Source organism: Pecten maximus, unplaced genomic scaffold (genome assembly GCF_902652985.1).
Source record: "Pecten maximus unplaced genomic scaffold, xPecMax1.1, whole genome shotgun sequence".
NCBI classification, from domain to species: Eukaryota; Metazoa; Mollusca; class Bivalvia; order Pectinida; family Pectinidae; genus Pecten; species Pecten maximus.
Genome location: NW_022983040.1, coordinates 2916 through 26332, shown reverse-complemented (window position 1 = coordinate 26332; position 23417 = coordinate 2916). Strand labels below are relative to the sequence as shown.

At 39.0% G+C, this 23417-nt stretch overlaps 1 protein-coding gene and 1 pseudogene across 1 annotated transcript; one reads left to right on the top strand and one right to left on the bottom strand.

The window, feature by feature from the left end:
* Positions 1-863: 863 nt before the first annotated feature.
* On the bottom strand, positions 864-4898 carry LOC117321334 (uncharacterized protein K02A2.6-like). The gene has a single exon (XM_033875790.1). The coding sequence runs from the start codon at positions 4896-4898 to the stop codon at positions 864-866; it is 4035 nt and encodes a 1344-aa protein (XP_033731681.1).
* Positions 4899-5751: 853 nt separating this feature from the next.
* LOC117321333 lies at positions 5752-22445 on the top strand (annotated as a pseudogene).
* Positions 22446-23417: the final 972 nt, after the last annotated feature.

The window sequence follows — 23417 nt, the reverse complement described above, 5'->3', positions numbered from 1 at the left end:
TCAGGCCCCTGGCGGGTCACCCACATCATTTGTACAATTTTGAAACCCAACCCTAAAGTGATGCTACCATGCAAATATGAGCAATAGCCATTGTTCGGTTTCAGATAAGAAGTCGTTAAAACAATACAGCCCGATTAACCACATTTGGCCCCACCCCACACCCTGCATGTAGGGCGTAAGAATTGTACCTGATGCCCCCATTACATGATCGTAAGAGGCGACTAAACCTGGGTGTGGTGTCTTTACCGGAGGAACAGAATAACACAACTGTATATATTCAATGGCGGCAACTTAGAACTATTTATTTCCATAAAACATATCGCTACGCCAGGCGAGACTAAATGGGATCCGGACACTTATATAGTTCCGGAATGAATACACTACATATCCTCCCTCCTAATTATGAAGTTATAATAACAATTACTAATATTGACAAGATCACTTGGACATCATTTAACTAATGCATCAATGTTGATACATACAAGAGCCATGTCTCTGTTTAAATTGTCCTTCACAATAAAATTCACTCAAGCCTATTGTAGACTTGTTTTCACTTTCAAGACTAGCATCATTTTGTCCAATCATTGCAAAATTCTATAAAAACCTATTGTAGTATTTGACTGTTTTAGATATAATCAGCGAATACACATTTAAACACTTATAACTGTGAACTGTAACTTGTAGCTGTAACAACTAACTCAACATAACACATCTGCTTGATGTTCTATCAATACAAACTTGTTATTTAACAAAAATTTTGGAACCGACATGGTTCCTATGATACACACAGGGATTATTGTGCCCCTGACACAGTGTGTTCATAGAAATTACTAGAAATATCTGCGAACACTCAAAACAGAAAACTAGGTCGTAACAAAGTCTTGAAGCTTCTTTGGTGGAACGATGTTGCGACGTGGATAACGCCGCTTCGGCGTCAACATATTCTCTGGCGTCGGACAAGGCTCAATGACAGGAGACGGTGAACTGACTTCACTTGACGACTCTTGACACATTGTTGATGGTACTGACGACACACTGTTGTCGATGACTCTTGACTTGTTACTGACTGTATTTTCCAGTAAGACTGTTGGAGAGTTGGGTGTAACATCTCCTTTAACAGGTAAGTTGACTTCTGATGGTTTCTCGACCACCTCTGTAGCACGAAGCTGGTCCAAATGTCTACGCCAAAATACACCTGGTGCAATTTCAACTTTGTACGAGACCGGGCCCGTCTTCTCTGCAACTTTGCCATAAATCCATTTCTGTGAACCACGATAGTCACGTATAGATACCGGCTCTCCAACAGAGAATGATCTACAAGGAACCTGTCGCTTGGATTCTTGTTTCCAGCGGTGTTCATCAACGCGTCGTCTTATATCCGGTTTGATCAAATCAAGCCGCGACGGTAAGTTACGTCCAATGAAGAGCTTTGCTGGGGTCTCATTCGTGGTCATATGTTTACTGTTTCTATATGCCAATAGAAAGTTGGCCAGCCTTTTCTGTACAGAACCAGAGTCCTTCTTGCTTGCTTTCATTGCACCTTTGAAAGACTGGACAAAACGCTCCGCGAGACCGTTAGTGCTTGGATGATATGGAGCTGATGTTGTGTGTTTAATTCCATTACACCTCATGAAATTGGAAAAATGTTCCGATACGAACTGGGGGCCATTATCGCTCACTACCTGAGCTGGGACTCCGTTTCTGCTGAATATCTCTCGCATCACCTCCACAGTTTTCTCTGCTGTGGTCGTTTTCATCGGAACCACTTCAGGCCATTTTGAATGGGCATCGACTGCCACAAAAAACATCATGTCGAGGAATGGGCCTGCAAAATCTATATGAATACGCTGCCAGGGAATGGACGGCCATTCCCATGGGTGAATAGGTGCGGCGGGTGGCGCATGCTTGACCTCCTGGCATCCTGTACAAGATTTACAAACGTGTTCAATGTCTGTGTCAATGCCCGGCCACCAGACATAGCTTCTTGCTAAGCCTTTCATCTTTACCACGCCGACATGTCCTTCATGTAACTCGTCTAGCACTCTTTGCCTGAGTGCACTGGGGACAATAACACGTATACCCCAAAACAGACAGTTCTGATGAATGCTTATTTCCAGACGCTTGTTGTAGAATATGCCTAAGCATTTATCTTCACCCTCGATCCACCCTCGCTGTACAGTGGTGTACACTTTTGACAGGGTTGGGTCTTTTAAAGTTTCTCGTGAGATTTCCTTGCTAGTTACCGGGAGAGTGTCCATATGAGACACTATGAACGTCTCGACAGTGTCTCCTTCTGTCTCCTTCTTAGAGACCAAGGGTAATCGCGACAAACAATCTGCATTTGCATGTCTTGTTGTACTCTTGTACTTGATGTCATATTGGAATCCTGCCAAAAATAGGGCATAGCGTTGAAGTCTAGCTGCAGTTGTCATTGGGATCCCCTTCTCTGGGTGAAATATAGACGTCAACGGCTGATGATCCGTCAGTAAAATGAACAGACGCCCATACAGATACTGGTAGAATTTCTTTACTCCCCAAACTATCCCAAGTGCCTCTTTGTCTATTTGAGAATAATTGCGTTCCGATTTTGAGAGAGAACGCGACGCAAAGGCTATTGGCCTTTCAGATCCATCCTCCATCATGTGCGATAGCACAGCGCCCAAACCATAGGGAGATGCGTCTGTCGCTAGCTGTACCTTTTTTGAAGGGTCAAAATGAGTCAGTACTTGCTCAGATGCCACGACTTCCTTCACACGTCGGAATGCTGCGTCACACTCCTTAGACCATACCCACTTCCGGTCGGCCTCTAGTAGCTGGTTGAGAGGGTTTACAATCGATGACAAGTTCTGAATGAACTTAGCATAATAGTTCACAAGTCCAAGGAAAGACTTGAGTTGACTTACATTTTCTGGGCAGGGTGCTTTTACCACAGCTTCCACCTTACTAGGCGTCTTGTGCAGGCCATCTTTGTCGATGGTGTGTCCACAAAATTCAATGGAGTCTTTGAAGAACTCGCATTTGTCCTTATTTACACGTAACCCGTAACGGTCCAACCGCTGAAGTACAGTTTCAAGATTTTCCAGATGTTCCTCATCAGTCGTGCCTGTAACGATCATGTCGTCGAGAATGCATTGTACGCGTGGCACGCCTTGTAAAACTTGATCAATGGACCTTTGCCATATTGCTGGAGCAGATGATATACCGAATACTAGTCGGTTATACCGAAATAAGCCACGGTGTGTGTTGATTGTCAGGTAAGGTTGGTCCTCTTCGCGTACAACCATTTGTAGATAGGCATTTTTTAGATCTATCTTCGTGAAATGTTGACCTCCAGCAAGTGTGGCGAAGATGTCATCGATCCTTGGTAAGGGATACTGGTCGACGTCAAGAACTTGGTTAACCGTGACCTTGAAATCACCGCATATGCGTACGCTGCCGTCCCGCTTTGGAATAGGAACTATGGGTGTGGCCCATTCTGAATGTTCAACTTTGGTCAAAATGCCCGCTTCGACCAGTCGGTTGAGCTCCGCGTCAACTTTTTCCTTCAAGGCGAAAGGAACAGTACGCGCTTTACAGAATTTTGGGTTAACACCTTCCTTTACCTTTATTCTGGCAGTAATGTCCTTCAGGGTACCAAGCTCATCCTTGAACACTTCTGGATATTTCTCAAGCTGTTGAGCTACACTAAGTGTTTGTTTCGAACCACTTGTAACCGTAACTGTCCTAATTTCATGCCAGTTCAGTTTTATACTGCGTAGCCAGTCTCTCCCAAACAAGGGAGGTCCTCCATGTTTCACCACGAACAATTCCAGACGTTTATGTTGACTGTTTAATCCAACTTGTACTTCAAAAACACCAAGTGGGCTCAGTTTTTCTCCAGAATATGTTTTAAGTGTCACTTTTGTTTCTCTAATATCACTCTTTCTCTTAGAGAAGTACCGGTCAAATGTTGATTGACTTATAATTGACACAGCTGACCCAGTGTCCAACTCCATGGCCAATTCAACATCATCAACCATAGGGTGTAACCAAATGGCATCAGAACCGCCAGATTCTCCTGAACGGCTCGAAATGTCAAATATCTCTAGTGAGCTGATCATCTCTGGTTCAGACCCACTGTCATCTTGAACTCTGTGTACTGGAGCACCCTTCTTCCATGGTTTACCAGACAAGCACGCTTTCTTTATATGTCCCTTTTTATTGCACTTATGACAAATGGCGTCTTTGAAATGGCAATCGTTGGGGTGGTGTGTGCCTTTACAACGATAACAAACCTTATTCTTGTCATGCTTGTTGGGAAATGAAGGTTTCTTGGTAGTTTGCTGTTGTACTTTCTCTTTCCGTATCTTATGTACTGGAGTCTTCACGTGTTGTCTCTGTAGCTCTACCGCATCCTTCGTGGCTGTTTCAAAGGCTATAGCGACCTCTAGTGCCTTCTGGTAAGTTAAATCAGATTCGGTTAATAACTTTTTCTGTATATGTTCTGCCTTCAACCCACAAACTAATCTGTCTCTCAATGTATCATTGAGTGTGTCTCCGAATGTACAATTCTCGCTCAGTTTCCTAAGGGCTGCATTATAATCCCTAATTGACTCTCCCTCACGTTGATCCCGTTTGTGAAACCGGTAACGTTCAGCTATTACAAGCGGTTTCGGCGAGTAATGGTCTTGCAAAATTTTCGTCAAAACTGGGTATGTTTTGGTTGCCGGTAAATCTGGCGCGGTCAAATCACGCAGAAGTCCGTATGTCCTTCCGCCAATCAGACTGAGGAGAGCGGGGACTTGTTTTTCTTCTTTTATTGTATTAGCAATAAAATATTGGTCTAGCCGTTCTTTATAGGCTTCCCATCGTTCTATACTCTCATCGAAAGTGTCAATTCTGCCAACTTTACCCGTCATACTGGTTTATATTGATGTTGGGGAAATTCACAATTATCCGCACCGATACACGTGGTTTGAACAACGAAATCGACCCAGAACAAAAATACCTTCTACCAGGGGTCTCCTGCAAAATTGCGATGTCTAGATTACTTGATTATCTTATAAACAAGTCTCTTGTCCCATCTTACGTTTCCTGGATGGATTCAGACATCCTCGTCGCCAATATGTGGTGTCTTTACCGGAGGAACAGAATAACACAACTGTATATATTCAATGGCGGCAACTTAGAACTATTTATTTCCATAAAACATATCGCTACGCCAGGCGAGACTAAATGGGATCCGGACACTTATATAGTTCCGGAATGAATACACTACACTGGGATCTTGTCTTTTCTCTTCTTTCCTAACAACTTTCTTCTTCCCAATGTCTCCCTTGACAATGCTGCACTTTTGGCCTTAAGTTGAACGTTCGCCGCTGAGAGGAAGGTTTTATGTTCTGTCCCCTTGCCGGGACACACAAGAGTCTTTAAAAATATTAGTTGCTACTCCTGCTTACTGCTCGGCATATTTGGAGTGGAACGACATGTTCGTTCGTTGTCAGTATAATGTGATCTGGTGGGGTGTGCTGCTGGGTGTCTTCGGCAGTATGCTTCAGTGAGCACTTTAAATCGGCAAAAGTTCCGGCCTATCACAAGGAGACTTAACACGAACATACTGCAGCCTCCATAAACACACATACCACACTCATACATATCGCACGCACGGGAGGCCGTCCTTAAATGACCTAAGATGTTAATAGGACGTTAAACAAAATAAACCAAACCAAACCAATTCATCTTCACACACATACGCACTCACCACACGCGTACATGTCGCTCGCACGGGAGGCGAACGCTCAAATAAAGGCCAAAAGTGAGGCATTGTCAAGGGAGACATTAGGGATAAGAAAGTTATTAAGAAGAGAAAAGATAAGATCCCAAATTTAGTCGCCTCTTACGATCATGCAATGGGGGCAGCAGGTCTTCCCATGGGTGAATGGACATTTCTTCCTCACTATCTCACAGGGAAAAGGACTATTTCAGTGTTGAAAAATCCGAATTGTATGTCTCTTTGGGCGGCATTATTGTACATATCCCCTCATGTCCGCCACCTCTACACCACGTGGACGACACGTGGGCGGCAACACGATATGATCTGTCTATAATATTAATAACAGAGCAAAGCACCTTGTACTGCACTTGTCATTCTTTATTATCAACTGTATACCGTTTACTGATTAGTAAACCCTGCAATTGAAACAAAGTTACAATTACTATGAGTTTTAAAAGTTATTTGTTACATAAAATAATGTATCCAAGATACAGGTTGTACAGTTTGCTCAAATTGACTAATTACAATGAGTAATCGGAATCATTTAGCACTAATTAAACATTGATGTAATGTCCTAGTAATCAACTCAATGTATGAGGCTTGTTTAAGAAAACATAACAAAACTTCAACTACCTTATTACCTAATACAACATCTGTCTCTTATACACAGACAAAACTTACTCCTGCCCTTAACTTGCACTCAAAAGTGCAGTATGATGCAATCTCTAATAGTAAGAGCATATTTTCTAGAAAAATTCAGAATTTATAACTAAAATCATTATCTCTAAATTACAACAGTCAAGTATATATATGGCAACTTGAAAATATAATAAAAGTGAAAATAACCTGTGTATTACAACTATTGACTTGTGTATTATATTATACACTACTCAACCACAGGTGCCTGACTCGTTTTATAAAATAATAACATATAGAGTACATATAAATGAGAAAGGTTCTGAACTCCCCCAGGCTTGAAATTTGATGCATTTATTTCTAAGTACCGTAGCTTCGGTTGTATTGGGTGGATCTTTTCGAAGTAGAACTTAAATTGAAGAGAAATGGTCAATCTTAAGACTTTAAAATAAGCCATAACATGTTGTCGATTTCTCGATATTAGTTTACGAAATCGGGCGTGAAACTTCAAGAGGTACGCTTCATCAGATCACCGAATACAACTATTACATACACTTACTTTATGTATATGAGCACCCTATCGACGGCCCCGGGACTTTTAATGCATACTTATAGCAGATTTCCCCTTGAGTAGCCATGTTGTGTCAGCCGCGGTAAATTTGAACAAGCATTCTGATTGGTTAAACACATTTCAATAACCAATCAGAATGCTTGTTTAATGCTGTTTACACAGGATTTGTAAGCACATTCTTTTGTGTATAAATTTAACTACTACTAGCAGTAGGTATGTTTGACATACAATATGTACGTACATTTTTCGCTTACAAAAACGTACTACCAGTAACACTATTTTGCCCGTCCGATATCGGCCATTGTACTGAAGAATTACTAAATGCGACATATAAGGAACTCAAATACCTCATTTAGAGGTGGTATATAACACAATTGTGAATTCTGATTTTGCATGTTTCAACCATTTTGTTTTACGAGAAAGAGAGTTGTTTAAATTTTCGAAGTTTGTTTGATAGGATATCTTTTGGCATACCAAATGAGATCATTTTGTTAAATGTCTAATTTATTCAGCCGCAATTATGGCGAATGGTTAACACAGCTGTCTTTCACAAATATAATAAGGTGTTTACAATCAGTTACTACAGCAACGTGCCGCAGTGGATACATAAATGATTCAATCGTACCACATGATTAGTATGAACGGAATCCGCATGGTAACGAGTTACAACCATTGATGCCTTGAGCGGGATCTCCTGATATATCACGTTTAACATTCTGATTGACCTGACAGAAAACATCGTGCAGACGTTTTTCTCTGTAGTAATATCAACGCTTTTGAAAGGTAAGTTTGATATCTGTGTCGTTTAGAAGCAAAAACAAGCAATGAATTTCTTGTAGACAGAAAATAAATAAATAATTGAAAAGATATAGAAAGAAATATATACAATAATAAATAGTTAACAATATTTTAATAAATAAATAAGTAGGGCTAGTAAGGAGTTTAGTATGTTAAGAAAATTAATAAATAGAAATTGGAAAATGTACTGTTTTGATCAGAAATTTGAATATTTTTTTGTGATAAGATAACCTTAATTTAGTTTTTACTTGGTGTAAGCTATGGACCGCGTGGTTTTGTGTCAAGCTGGATTCGTGTCGAATTCATTTGGGAATTTCTACTGAATGTTACTAAAGTCTCTCGGTCCATTTTCTGTCAAAAGCGATATTGCATGAATGTTGATAGATCGCCGTGAATTTTGAACAAAAGGAGGATGGTTATAGCGTAATGTATTTAGGTGTATTAATATTCAGTACCCTATTATATTTGCCCTTCGTTGGAGATGTAGCGCATTTAATTACACGTATACTCTATAAAATTTATATTTTTGGCTCGTGTCCCTAAGAAATGGTTTCTACAGAATTCCACAATGCAAATCATTTTCCACATTCGTCACCTTAATTACACATGTTCTTAATTATCAACCTGCCTGAATTAACTTTGTTTTCAACCTAATCATACGGCGTGTTTTATCTAAAACAGATCCGTGTTAGAGTACCAAATCAGAGTGCGATGCCAGTTTCGTTATGTTCCTGCGAACTGATGTTTCTGGAATCGGCACATAAAGGATTATCAAGGTAAGACGGACAAAATGTTCTGTAATGATTTTAAAAAGTTAATATTCAAGAGAGCACTTAATTTATGATACAGTGAATAAAATTTGTTTTCTACGATATTTGCACTTAATAATATTACCGTGTGTAAGCGAACTTTTATTGCAATTCCATTTTATGATGAGCTACATTTAATTAAAAACGGCTCTTCCTCCGGGGTCCGTCTCTCCACAATTTTCATTATCGCTAATTTTCAAGAAGAATTTTTCTCAAACTTCATATATAGGTTTCTCTTAATGCTTTGATGTGCCCAAATTAATCATGCCTGGTCCAGAAAACAAATAGGCCAACAGACGGCCATCTTGAATTGTGTCAGCTGAATTTTTTTATATTGATAATTCTTAAGAAATACTTTATTTTTCTCTGACTTCCTTTGTAGGTTTACCTTGGTCCCTGGTTGGGTCAATTTCATTCTAAATTTGGTTTGGTATTGCTATTTCTAATTTACAGAAAGATTCTTAGAACTCTGTCCTAGATTTTGTTTGTAGGTTCTTGCTATCAAATCATTAATGTAGAGGAAAAAAATCAGCCTTAAATAGCACTAATAAGATCATGCAATATCGGGCGGAAAGATCCGTCTTTGATCTCGTTTATGTTATTACAAAGCTAATATGTACATGTGTGAATGTACTGAAATTAAAAAAAAGAACTGATTAAAATTTCATGTTATGTTACCAACGGAGCAACGGGATTTATAAAAAAAAAATGACGAAAAGTCTTTAATCGAAGGCTCCGACATTTTAGGTAATGCGGATACTTTCTGTTTTGTTAGGGACTCACAACGAGGTAGCTCTGCTGATCGTTTTGCAACTTTTGCCAAACCCATTATTTGTTCGATATCAGGAAACATAAAAAGGTTACGTATAGTTGAATTCCCTTTTCTCTAGTCGATCAATGCAACCGTTGAGGAATTCTATTTATATCTATCGTCAAATTTATTTGTATAACAATATCCATATTAGATAAAACAAAAATATCTCCAAGCATAAGAAATGTTTAATGTCAATCATAAATACATGTAACTGTAGAAAAGGGCGTTAAACATGCTAAATTACTTTGAATTACGCATAAATTAAAATTAAGTATTTGACTGCAGTATAGAACAAATATAATTAAAATGTGATGATAAAACTGAAATAGGGTTTATTACGAAAACACGGGTAATTCATATATTTTACGTTACACAACATTCAACTCACGCTAAAATAAAATGGATTTGTAAAATTAACAGACAATTGGAAACAATGTATGCATGCTTCAGATGAGTGCATGAATGTAAAAGGTACGATTAAATTCTGATATAAATATGTAACATACGAAAACACGAAAAGCAGAATGTTTACTGCGCTTAGATAATGATAAGCAAATAAAGGAACTATGATACTAAGAAAAAAAAAAAGAAAAAAAAAAGGTTTATTGTCGGGTCAGAAAAAAAGGGAAAGTGAGGTTTAAGTATTGCAAAATTGTGTTATTGGGATAATCTTATGGAAATCATCCGGCAAAATCTGGAGCTATACGCAGAAGAATTTCCTTATCTACGGAATCAAAGTTGAAAATTGACGTTTATAACCGAACCACCACCAGAATTACCTGTCGTTACCTGTCGCGTTGACCTTTTCGCGGAATATTCAAAGTGGGTAGTCCATTTGTGAAATGTGTTAAAACATATTGATCAGGAATAATTTTACTGTGTCCAGCAGGTTGCTGGTTTGGACCGTTTTTGTTACAATTTTATGTTCAAAATACAGGGATTGTACCCTTGCGTCATGAGTTTTCGTGGCAATAAGGAAGACACGCTCGTGTTGCGTTAATCGTAATGAATATGGATATTGAAAGTATTATTTTAGAAACTACAATTCTTACCTTTATTCAAGATGTAATTATTGAAACATTTTGACGTTTTGCCTTCAAATAAGAAGCTGTCGTTTTTCCGATGAAAATAGTACTACCGGAAGTTTCTTCATATGTTATTAGTGGTATTTTTATTGTTGTTTTTTGAGATCACCAAACAGGTAAAACAAACTTTGTAAAACTGCCATATGGATCCTATTTTTTGTATTGTAGCATTCAAATAATGTATCCATTGGACATAGCATCGTGGAAATTCAATTCATATCAATTTTACTAATTATGAGCGAGTCATTTTTATCACCACTAGAATCTAATCGTGTAATTGTCATTACAATAAACTGATAATCATTACGTTATGCTTCATGGGTAAAAACACGTAAAAATTGTCAGATTTTGAAAAGTAAACTGTAAACGATTTAACAAATAAATATTTAGTTATTGGAAAATAATTCAGAACTAATTTCCCATTGTCCAGTGTGGTTCCTCATTAATCAATACCATGGAAATAATTTACTCTTCACATGGCTTGCATGGTACACCATGGCATGGACAATAAAATGTGTCGTGTTGTCTTAATACTCTGACACCGCAACAATATTTCAGGTGTGTCCAGTGCCTACAATCTTCAAACATGCATTGTCCCCATGGTGTTAATATTAAGGACACACATTTCTGCAATTCAACTGGTCGGTACTTTTTACACACACAACACTTGTCCTCCTCTGCCACACTGCCCTCTGCGTCCGAGTCATCATTATCGCTGATATAATCATATTGTCGTTTGCGTTTGATATTTGAGGGGCCGGGAACCTGACTGTCGGAGAGTGGGACATTTTTTTGTGATGTTTTGTGTTTTATAGGTGTTTTTTGGTTTTTTTTCACTTTGTTCACTTTCGCAGGTTTTTTTTTTGTGCTTCGCTTGATTCGCCCGATTTAGATTGATCGATATACTCTTTGACAGCTTTTGCTGTATCTGTTTCTGTTATGGCCTTCCCCCGAACAACTTTGCTGATATTTCGTCTAGGTTTTTTTTTCAACAACACGTTTGTATGCCTACATCCTTCAAAAAACTTAATGTTGTTGATGTCCTTAATGGTTCCTCCATAATCTGCATCTCCATCAACATGGACAACAGCTTCTCCATCGACAACAGCATCTCCATCAATATCATCTCCAACAACAGCATCTCCATCAATATCATCTCCAACAACAACAGCTTCTTCATCAATATCATCTCCAACAACAGCATCTTCATCAATATCATCTCCAACAACAGCATCTCCGTCAATATCATCTCCAACAACAGCATCTCCATAAATATCATCTCCAACAACAGCATCTCCATCAATATCATCCCCATCAATATCATCTCCAACAACAGCATCTCCAACAATGTCATCTCCCACAACACCATCTCCAACAACATCTCGATCAATATCATCTCCATCAATAGCATCTCCATCAATATCATCTCCATCAATATCATCTCCAACAACAGCATCTCCATCAATATCATCTCCATCAATATCATCTCAAACAACAGCATCTCCATCAATATCATCTCCATCAATATCTTCTCCATCAATATCATCTCCAACAACAGCATCTCCATCAATATCATCTCCATCAACATCGACAACAGCATCTCCATCAATATCATCGACAACAACAGCATCTCCATCAATATCATCTCCATCAATATCATCTCCAACAACAGCATCTCCATCAATATCATCTTCATCAATATCATTCCCAACAACAGCATCTCCAGCAACAGCATCTCCAACAACAGCATCTCCATCAATATCATCTCCAACAACAGCATCTCCATCAATATCATCTCCATCAATATCATCTCCATCAATATCATCTTCATCAATATCATCTCCAATAACAGCATCTCCAACAACAACATCTCCATCAACAGCATCTTCAACAACAGCATCTCCATCAATATCATCTCCAACAACAGAATCTCCAACAACAGCATCTCCATCAATATCATCTCCAACAACAGCATATCCATCAATATCATCCCCATCAATATCATCTCCAACAACGGCATCTCCAACAACAGCATCTCCGTCAATATCATCTCCAACAACAGCATCTCCATCAATATCATCAACAACAGCAGCATCTCCAGCAACAGCATATCCATCAATATCATCTCCATCAATATCATCGCCATCAATATCATCTCCATCAATATCATCCCCATCAATATCATCTCCAACAACAGCATCTCCATCAATATCATCTCCAACAACAGCATCTCCAACAACAGTATCTCCATCAATATCATCTCCAACAACAGCTTCTCCATCAATATCATCTCCAACAATATCATCTCCATCAATATCATCTCCAACAACAGCATCTCCATCAATATCATCTCCAATAACAGCATCTCCATCAATATCATCTCCAACAACAGCATCTCCATCAACAGCATCTTCAACAACAGCATCTCCATCAATATCATCTCCATCTCCATCGACAACATCATCTCCATCAATATCATCGACAACAACAGCATATCCATCAATATCATCTCCAACAATATTATCTCCATCAACAGCATATCCATCAACAGCATCTCCATCAATATCATCTCCATCAATATCATCTCCAACAACAGCATCTCCAACAACAGCATCTCCATCAATATCATCTCCATCAATATCATCTCCAACAACAGCATCTCCATCAATATCATCTTCATCAATATCATTCCCAACAACAGCATATCCATCAACAGCATCTCCATCAATATCATCTCCATCAATATTATCTCCATCAACAGCATATCCATCAACAGCATCTCCATCAATATCATCTCCATCAATATCATCTCCAACAACAGCATCTCCAACAACAGCATCTCCATCAATATCATCTCCATCAATATCATCTCCAGCAACAGCGTCTCCATCAATATCATCTCCATCAATATCAACACTGCCCTGCAGGTAGGGCGTAAGAATTGTACCTGCTGCCCCCATTGCATGATCGTAAGAGGCGACTAAATTTGGGATCTTATCTTTTCTCTTCTTTCTTAACAACTTTCTTCTTCCTAACGTCTCCCTTGATAATGCCTCACTTTTGGCCTTTAGTTGAGCGTTCGCCCCCGTGAGGAAGGCTTTGGGTTCTGTCCCCTGGCCGAGACATACCAGAGTCTTTAAAAATGGTAGTTGCTGCTCCTGCTTAGCGCTCAGCATACACGGAGTGGGACGACTGGTTCGCCCGTTGTCAGTATAATGTGACCGGGTGGGGTGTGCTGCTGGATGTCTTCGGCAGTATGCTTCAGTGAGGTAGCACTATAAATCGGCAAAAATTCCGGCCTATCACAAGGAGACTTAACACGAACATACCGCAGCCTCTAAAAACACACATACGCACTCACCACAAACATGCATATCGCACGCACGGGAGGCCGTCCTTAAATGACCTTAGCTGTTAATAGGACGTTAAACAAAATAAACCAAACCAAACCAAACCAAGCATCTTCAACAACAGCATCTCCATCAATATCATCTCCATCAATATCATCTCAATCAATATCATCTTCATCAATATCATCTCCAACAACAACATCTCCATCAACAGCATCTTCAACAACAGCATCTCCATCAATATCATCTCCAACAACATCTCCAACAACAGAATCTCCAACAACAGAATCTCCAACAACAGCATCTCCATTAATATCATCTCCAACAACAGCATATCCATCAATATCATCCCCATCAATATCATCTCCAACAACAGCATCTCCAACAACAGCATCTCCATCAATATCATCTCCAACAACAGCATCTCCATCAATATCATCAACAACAGCAGCATCTCCAACAACAGCATATCCATCAATATCATCTCCAGCAATATCATCGCCATCAATATCATCTCCATCAATATCATCCCCATCAATATCATCTCCAACAACAGCATCTCCAACAACAGCATCTCCATCAATATCATCTCCAACAACAGCTTCTCCATCAATATAATCTCCAACAATATCATCTCCAACAACAGCATCTCCATCAATATCATCTCCAACAACAGCATCTCCATCAATATCATCTCCAACAACAGCATCTCCATCAATATCATCTCCATCAATATCATCTCCAACAACAGCATCTCCATCAATATCATCTCCAACAACAGCATCTCCAACAATATTCTCTCCAACAACAGCATCTCCATCAATATCAGCTCCATCCATGTCATCTCCATCAATAGCATCTCCAACAAAAGCATCTCCAACAATATCATCTCCATCAATATCATCTCCATCCTTATCATCTCCATCAATATCATCTCCAACAACAGCATCTCCATCAATATCATCTCCATCAATATCATCCCCATCAATATCATCTCCAACAACAGCATCTCCATCAATATCATCTCCAACAACAGCATCTCCATCAATATCATCTCCATCAATATCATCCCCATCAATATCATCCCCATCAATATCATCTCCCACAACACCATCTCCAACAACATCTCCATCAATATCATCTCCAACAACAGCATCTCCATCAATATCATCCCCATCAATATCATCTCCATCAATATCATCCCCATCAATATCATCTCCATCAATATCATCTCCAACAACAGCATCTCCATCAATATGATCTCCATCAATATCATCTCCAACAACAGCATCTCCATCAATATCATCTCCATCAATATCATCTCCAACAACAGCATCTCCAACAACAACATCTCCATCAACAGCATCTTCAACAACAGCATCTCCATCAATATCATCTCCAACATCATCTCCAACAACAGCATCTCCATTAATATCATCTCCAACAACAGCATATCCATCAATATCATCCCCATCAATATCATCTCCAACAACAGCATCTCCAACAACAGCATCTCCATCAATATCATCTCCAACAACAGCATCTCCATCAATATCATCAACAACAGCAGCATCTCCAACAACAGCATATCCATCAATATCATCTCCAGCAATATCATCGCCATCAATATCATCTCCATCAATATCATCCCCATCAATATCATCTCCAACAACAGCATCTCCAACAACAGCATCTCCATCAATATCATCAACAACAGCTTCTCCATCAATATAATCTCCAACAATATCATCTCCATCAATATCATCTCCAACAACAGCATCTCCATCAATATCATCTCCAACAACAGCATCTCCATCAATATCATCTCCAACAACAGCATCTCCATCAATATCATCTCCATCAATATCATCTCCAACAACAGCATCTCCAACAATATTCTCTCCAACAACAGCATCTCCATCAATATCAGCTCCATCCATGTCATCTCCATCAATAGCATCTCCAACAAAAGCATCTCCAACAATATCATCTCCATCAATATCATCTCCATCCTTATCATCTCCATCAATATCATCTCCAACAACAGCATCTCCAACAACAGCATCTCCATCAATATCATCTCCATCAATATCATCTCCAACAACAGCATCTCCAACAACAGCATCTCCATCAATATCATCTCCAACAACAGCATCTCCATCAATATCATCTCCATCAATATCATCCCCATCAATATCATCTCCATCAATATCATCCCCATCAATATCATCCCCATCAATATCATCTCCATCAATATCATCTCCAACAACAGCATCTCCAACAACAGCATCTCCATCAATATCATCTCCATCAATATCATCCCCATCAATATCATCTCCAACAACAGCATCTCCAACAACAGCATCTCCATCAATATCATCTCCAACAACAGCATCTCCATCAATATCATCTCCATCAATATCATCCCCATCAATATCATCTCCATCAATATCATCCCCATCAATATCATCCCCATCAATATCATCTCCATCAATATCATCCCCATCAATATCATCCCCATCAATATCATCTCCATCAATATCATCTCCAACAACAGCATCTCCATCAATATGATCTCCATCAATATCATCTCCAACAACAGCATCTTCATCAATATCATCTCCAACAACAGCATCTCCAACAACATCTCCATCAACAGCATCTTCAACAACAGCATCTCCATCAATATCATCTCCAACAACATCTCCAACAACAGCATCTCCATCAATATCATCTCCAACAACAGCATCTCCATCAATATCATCAACAACAGCAGCATCTCCAACAACAGCATATCCATCAATATCATCTCCAGCAATATCATCGCCATCAATATCATCTCCATCAATATCATCCCCATCAATATCATCTCCAACAACAGCATCTCCAACAACAGCATCTCCATCAATATCATCTCCAACAACAGCTTCTCCATCAATATAATCTCCAACAATATCATCTCCATCAATATCATCTCCAACAACAGCATCTCCATCAATATCATCTCCAACAACAGCATCTCCATCAATATCATCTCCAACAACAGCATCTCCATCAATATCATCTCCATCAATATCATCTCCAACAACAGCATCTCCATCAATATCATCTCCAACAACAGCATCTCCAACAATATTCTCTCCAACAACAGCATCTCCATCAATATCAGCTCCATCCATGTCATCTCCATCAATAGCATTTCCAACAAAAGCATCTCCAACAATATCATCTCCATCAATATCATCTCCATCCTTATCATCTCCATCAATATCATCTCCAACAACAGCATCTCCATCAATATCATCTCCATCAATATCATCCCCATCAATATCATCTCCAACAACAGCATCTCCAACAACAGCATCTCCATCAATATCATCTCCAACAACAGCATCTCCATCAATATCATCTCCATCAATATCATCCCCATCAATATCATCTCCATCAATATCATCCCCATCAATATCATCTCCATCAATATCATCCCCATCAATATCATCCCCATCAATATCATCCCCATCAATATCATCCCCATCAATATCATCTCCATCAATATCATCCCCATCAATATCATCTCCAACAACAGCATCTCCATCAATATGATCTCCATCAATATCATCTCCAACAACAGCATCTCCATCAATATCATCTCCATCAATATCATCTCCAACAACAGCATCTCCATCAATATCATCTCCAACAACAGCTTCTTCATCAATATCATCTCCATCAATATCATCTCCAACAACAGCATCTCCATCCATATCATCTCCATCAATATCATCTCCATCCATATCATCTCCATCAATATCATCTCCAACAATATCATCTCCATCAATATCATCTCCATCAATATCATCTCCAACAACAGCATCTCCAACAAAAGCATCTCCAACAACAGCATCTCCATCAATATCCTCTCCATCAATATCCTCTCCAACAACAGCATCTCCATCAATATCCTCTCTAACAACAGCATCACCAACAACAGCATCTGCATCAATATCATATCCATCAATATCATCTCCATCAATATCATCTCCAACAACAGCATCCCCAACAACAGCATCTGCATCAATATCATCTCCAACAACAGCATCTCCAACAACAGCATCTCCATCAATATCATCTCCATCAATATCATCCCCAACAACAGCATATCCATCAATATCATCTCCAACAACAGCATCTCCATCAATATCATCTCCAACAACAACATCTCCAACAACAGAATCTCCATCAACAGCATCTCCAACAATATCCTCTCCAACAACAGCATCTCCATCAATACCATCTCCACCAATATCATCTCCATCAACAGCATCTCCAACAACAGCATCTCCATCAATATCATCTCCAACAACAGCTTCTCCATCAATATCATCTCCATCAATATCATCTCCAACAACAGCATCACCATCAATATCATCTCCATCAATATCATCTCCATCAATATCATCTCCAACAACAGCATCACCATCAATATCATCTCCATCAACAGCATCTCCATCAATATCATCTCCATCAATATGATCTCCATCAACAGCATCTCCATCAATATCATCTCCAACAATATCATCTCATCAATATCATCTCCAACAATATCATCTCATCAATATCATTTCCAACAACAGCATTTCCGTCAATATCATCTCTAACAACAGCATCTCCAACAATGTCATCTCTAACAACACCATCTCCAACAATATCATCTCATCAATATCATCTCCAACAATATCATCTCATCAATATCATCTCCAACAATATCATCTCATCAATATCATCTCATCAATATCATCTCCAACAACAGCATCTCCAACAATGTCATCTCTAACAACAGCATCTGCATCAATATCATATCCATCAATATCATCTCCATCAATATCATCTCCAACAACAGCATCCCCAACAACAGCATCTGCATCAATATCATCTCCATCAATATCATCTCCAACAACAGCATCTCCAACAACAGCATCTCCATCAATATCATCTCCAACAACAGCATCTCCATCAATATAATCTCCAACAACAGCATCTCCAACAACAGCTTCTCCAACAACAGTTTCTCCAACAACAGCATCTCCAACAATATCATCTCCAACAACAGCATCTCCATCAATATCATCTCCAACAACAGCATCTCCAACAACAACATCTCCGCTGACAACGGTATCAAATGTTTTTAAAAGTTTTCCTGGTTCAAAAACACTGTCATCAATCGCTGATTGATTCACAGGGAAAATTCCTGACTACCGGAAAGCTGACTGCAGATTTCTTGTCGAAAGAGCAAGATTATACGCCTTGCAGGCCAACTCGCAAATGTTGTACTGATTGATTGAACCCAAATGTTCTCTCATGTGTTTATGACAAAAGTTGTTATAGATACGAAAAATACCTACATCCATTGGCTGCAGGATATGACTAGTATGGGGCGGTAGTACAAAAAGAATAATGTTGTTTTCGATTCCCCAGTCAATTACATGTGGTGATATATGTGATTTGTGGCCATCATATAATAGGAGCAAATGTTGTCCGCTTTGTCGACCCGTGGCGTACCGTAAAAATGGTTCTTGAAGTAATTTTCAAAGATTACAGAGTTTTACCATCCGCTCTCACTAACACCATGGGCGGCTCCTGGAGTGGCACCAGTCATCAGTTCATCTCGTCGGCGTTACCCTGCAAAAATAAAAAATGGTGGTATTTGATGGCCAAGTGCGTTTTCACAGCCTATAACAGTTGTTGTGGAGGAATGTTCATTGACTGTAGCACTTGTCGTTGCACAAGCAGGTCCAACAACACGTGGCGGTGTGTGATTCAGTTGGATGCCCTTCTCATCTACATTGTAGACACATTCTGGCTTGTCATGCAAGTCGTATTTATCAAAAATACATACATTTAAATTAAATCTAAACATGTTACTGGTAGCCCCGAATATTTCTAATGTGTACAGTGTAGTTGAGTTAGTGGTTTTAACAACAAGACAATTGGAAATAATAAATTCACAATTTATGTATCGGATGAAAGTAATATATTAAATTAAAATTTATTTGAATAGCAGATTGTGTGTATTTTTGTTGATCATCATTTCGAAATGACAATTTAATATGCTGAACTAGCCTGGCTTCCTCTAGTTGACTGAACATTGGACCTAGTCATGGTTGCATGGTTTCAATGCTCATTTTGCCTGTTACCCTATCTCTTAGTGTTTGTTCTGGCACAGAATACTTTCTAGAGCTTTTATAAACGGTGATGCCATTTTCAATGCAATCTCGCAAGCATTAGTAAGCGTGGTGGGTGAATACCATCTATATTTAGGTCTTATTTCTAGCAGACAGGTCCTGAACAAAACTACAAAACATCATTTTGATGTAAAGGAGACATTTTTAAATCCAATTTTAACACCAATCATGAAAATGGCATTTTAATTGCTTTATTTAATTCAATTTGGGACTTTCAATTTACGTTCTTCACATTGGACAATGACCACCTCAAGTTTTTCAAAAGTGGCAATTTATCAAAACATGGTTAATTTTATATAAGGGTTGCGGCGATTTGGATTGTCTAAAAATAAATATTGCTGACGCAATATTACAAAGGTCATGTGACTGCTTTGTTTACATTGCCGACAAGATGTTGTGGGTAGGTTTTCGGACACATTGAGAGTAGGGTTATTTATATTTCGTCACTTTATCTTGGGGATAAAAAGTGCATTAGTAAAAACATCCATTTTCTTCTTCCTCTTGCATATTAACGAAATACTTAGGTTTTGTTTTGAAATCCTGAACATGTTGGGTTTAAAAATATCCGAACGCGCCCAAGGAACAGGAAACCATAGATCGATGACGTCATCAAATCGCGTGCGCTTTGCCGCGAGCAATAAATATGGTTGCCACGAAAGACATGACCCACGAAAACATATGACGGAAGGGTATCATTTATTTCTGATGCATGATTTACACATATTCAAGTAACTAGGTGATCAATTGTTCACATGTTAACAGTTTATACAAATGATGCAGCTGATGATAAGGTTTGTAACTTTATAAATAACTAACAGATATATATGTGTATATATGTAGCAGGTGGGGAGGCCTGGCGAATGGGTGATGCTTCCGTGTATAGTAGTATTTGACCTCGCGTTGTGTGTGGGTTTTTTGTTTTTTGTTTGTTATGGATACTGTTTTCGCACCCATTTCTCGTTACTCCCCACTGCCATGTTTTTTACAATCCCGACGGGACACGTTGGAAAGTACAACCAGAAGATTGAAATAGATTTGATCATTTATTTTAACAAAAGTAAAAGTTTCGTAACAAAAGGTAAAGGTAAAAATCTACTTGAGTAGCTCTAAATAACAATAAAGATAACGGAATAAACTTAAATCATAGCAAAGTTGGAAAAATAAGGGACATAACCCAAATAGATTAATCAACAAAAACAAAGGGAAGTAACTATCTTATTAAATCTGTATAAAATAGGATAACTATAAGTAACGATGTAACGGCGAGTATCATGACACAATAATATAAAACCCTAAACTTAACAATTCTTCCTTATTTGGCCTATAAATTCCCTACAGTGAATAACGCTAGTTGTATATTAGTAAGTATGATGTCTCCCCATTTTCCCTTCATAAAGCTCCAAGCAAGTATCCGGGCCATAACTAATGCATATACGTGCCGTCAGAGTGCAGTAACAATATGACTACAATATATATATAATTTGATATTAATGTGAGGTAAAACTAATCGTACCATCTACGTCTGGGGAATAGCCTAAACTCACTTGCCACCCTTAAGGTCGCGGCACCCGTTCATATCAGGCGCTGTCACCGCTCCCACACCCCTACTATATTCCAACTAATTACAATACACGTAAGTCTGTACATCCCATAGTACCACGTGACAAACAACGCGCTAGCCTCTTGACGTCCAGACTTCGCTATTACCTAGTTGCCTTTATCATTAACTCGAGCGACGGACGGTGCCTAGGTCCTAACCCATGTTACCCATGTACTTACTAAGGACCGAGGTTTTGGTTTGGTTTGGTTTATTTTGTTTAACGTCGTATTAACGGGAGCGCCCAATATCGAACATATAGCAAATTCCTTGAAACCTGTAGAAAGGTATTGAAAAAATCACCACAATATGCAGGTGAGTGATACAGGGCCTATGTGCTTCTTGTTATAGACTGCGGTTCGTCTCGGTCGAGGTACATCATCTAAAACCTTCCTCACAAGTGCTAACACTCAACTAGAGGCCACAAGTGAAATGGTGTCAAGAGAGACATTAGGAAAACGAAAGTTAATTGTAACAAAGAGAAAAGACAGGATCTCAAATTAAGTCGTCTCCTACGATATTGCAATTGGCTGTCCGATGAAACCAAAAAGTGCGTATTTACGTAACGCAAATGTTTGCCAGCGCCATGCCATAATGATATACTTGTTCTTTGGTCTTATGTTTTTTTCACAGATAACATGCAACTTAATCTGGCTTTGAAAGTTAAATAAAAGCACAATTTATAATCTTGTCTTTGTTTTCTTTCACTAGATGATGAACTTTTTCGCTGTATCATTTTTTTATAACAATTCCGAATGTCTGCGTATTCTTGTCAATGTGGAAAACGAAAGGTATCCCTGTAGCGGTCAAGCTGCCGATTATGCGCCCCGATGTCGTTTTAATATACTAACGATTGTATGTAAGTAAAACGAAATCGGGTGCGATAATCGGCAAGCGTGACCGCTCCAGGGATACTCTTTCGTTTTCCCACATTGACAAGAATCCGCAGACATTCGAAATTGTTATAAAACAATGATACAGAGAAAAAGTTCATCATCTAGTGAAAGAAAAACAAAAGACAAGATATAAATTATGTGCTTTTATTTAACTTCAAAGCCAGATAAGTTGACATGTTATTGTGAAAAAAAAATAAGACCAAGAACCAAGTATATCATTAGTGGTGGCGCTGGCAAAATTTGCGTTACCGTAAACGCACTTTTGGTTTCATCGGACAGCCAATTGACCAAAAAAATATCGTAGGAGACGAGCCTTAATTGAGATCCTTGTCTTTCTCTTGTTACAATTAACTTTCCGTTTTTCTAATGTCTCTCTGACACCACACTTGTGGCCTTAGTTGAGTGTTAGCACTTGGGGAGGAAGGTTTTAGTAGATGATGTACCTCGACCAGACGAACCGCCAGAGTCTATAACAAGAAGCACAGAGCCCGGTATCACTCACCTGCATATTTGGTGATTTTTCAATACCCTTTCTACAGAGTTTCAAGGAATTGCTAGATGTTCGATATTGGGCGCCCGTTAATACGGTCGTAAAAAAATAAACCAAACCAAACCAAACCTCGGTCCTTAGTACAAGTAACATGGGTACAGGGGTAGACCTAGGCACCGTCCGTTCGCTCGATGCGAGTTAAGATAAGGCACTAGGTAATAGCGAAGTCTGGACGTCAAAGAGGCAGCGCGTTGTTGTCACGGGTATATGGGATGTACAAGACTTAGTGATGTAATAGTGGAATTAGAGGGGTGGTGGTGAGCACGGTTGACAGCGCCTGATATGAAGGGTGCGCGACCTTAAGGGTGGCAAGTGAG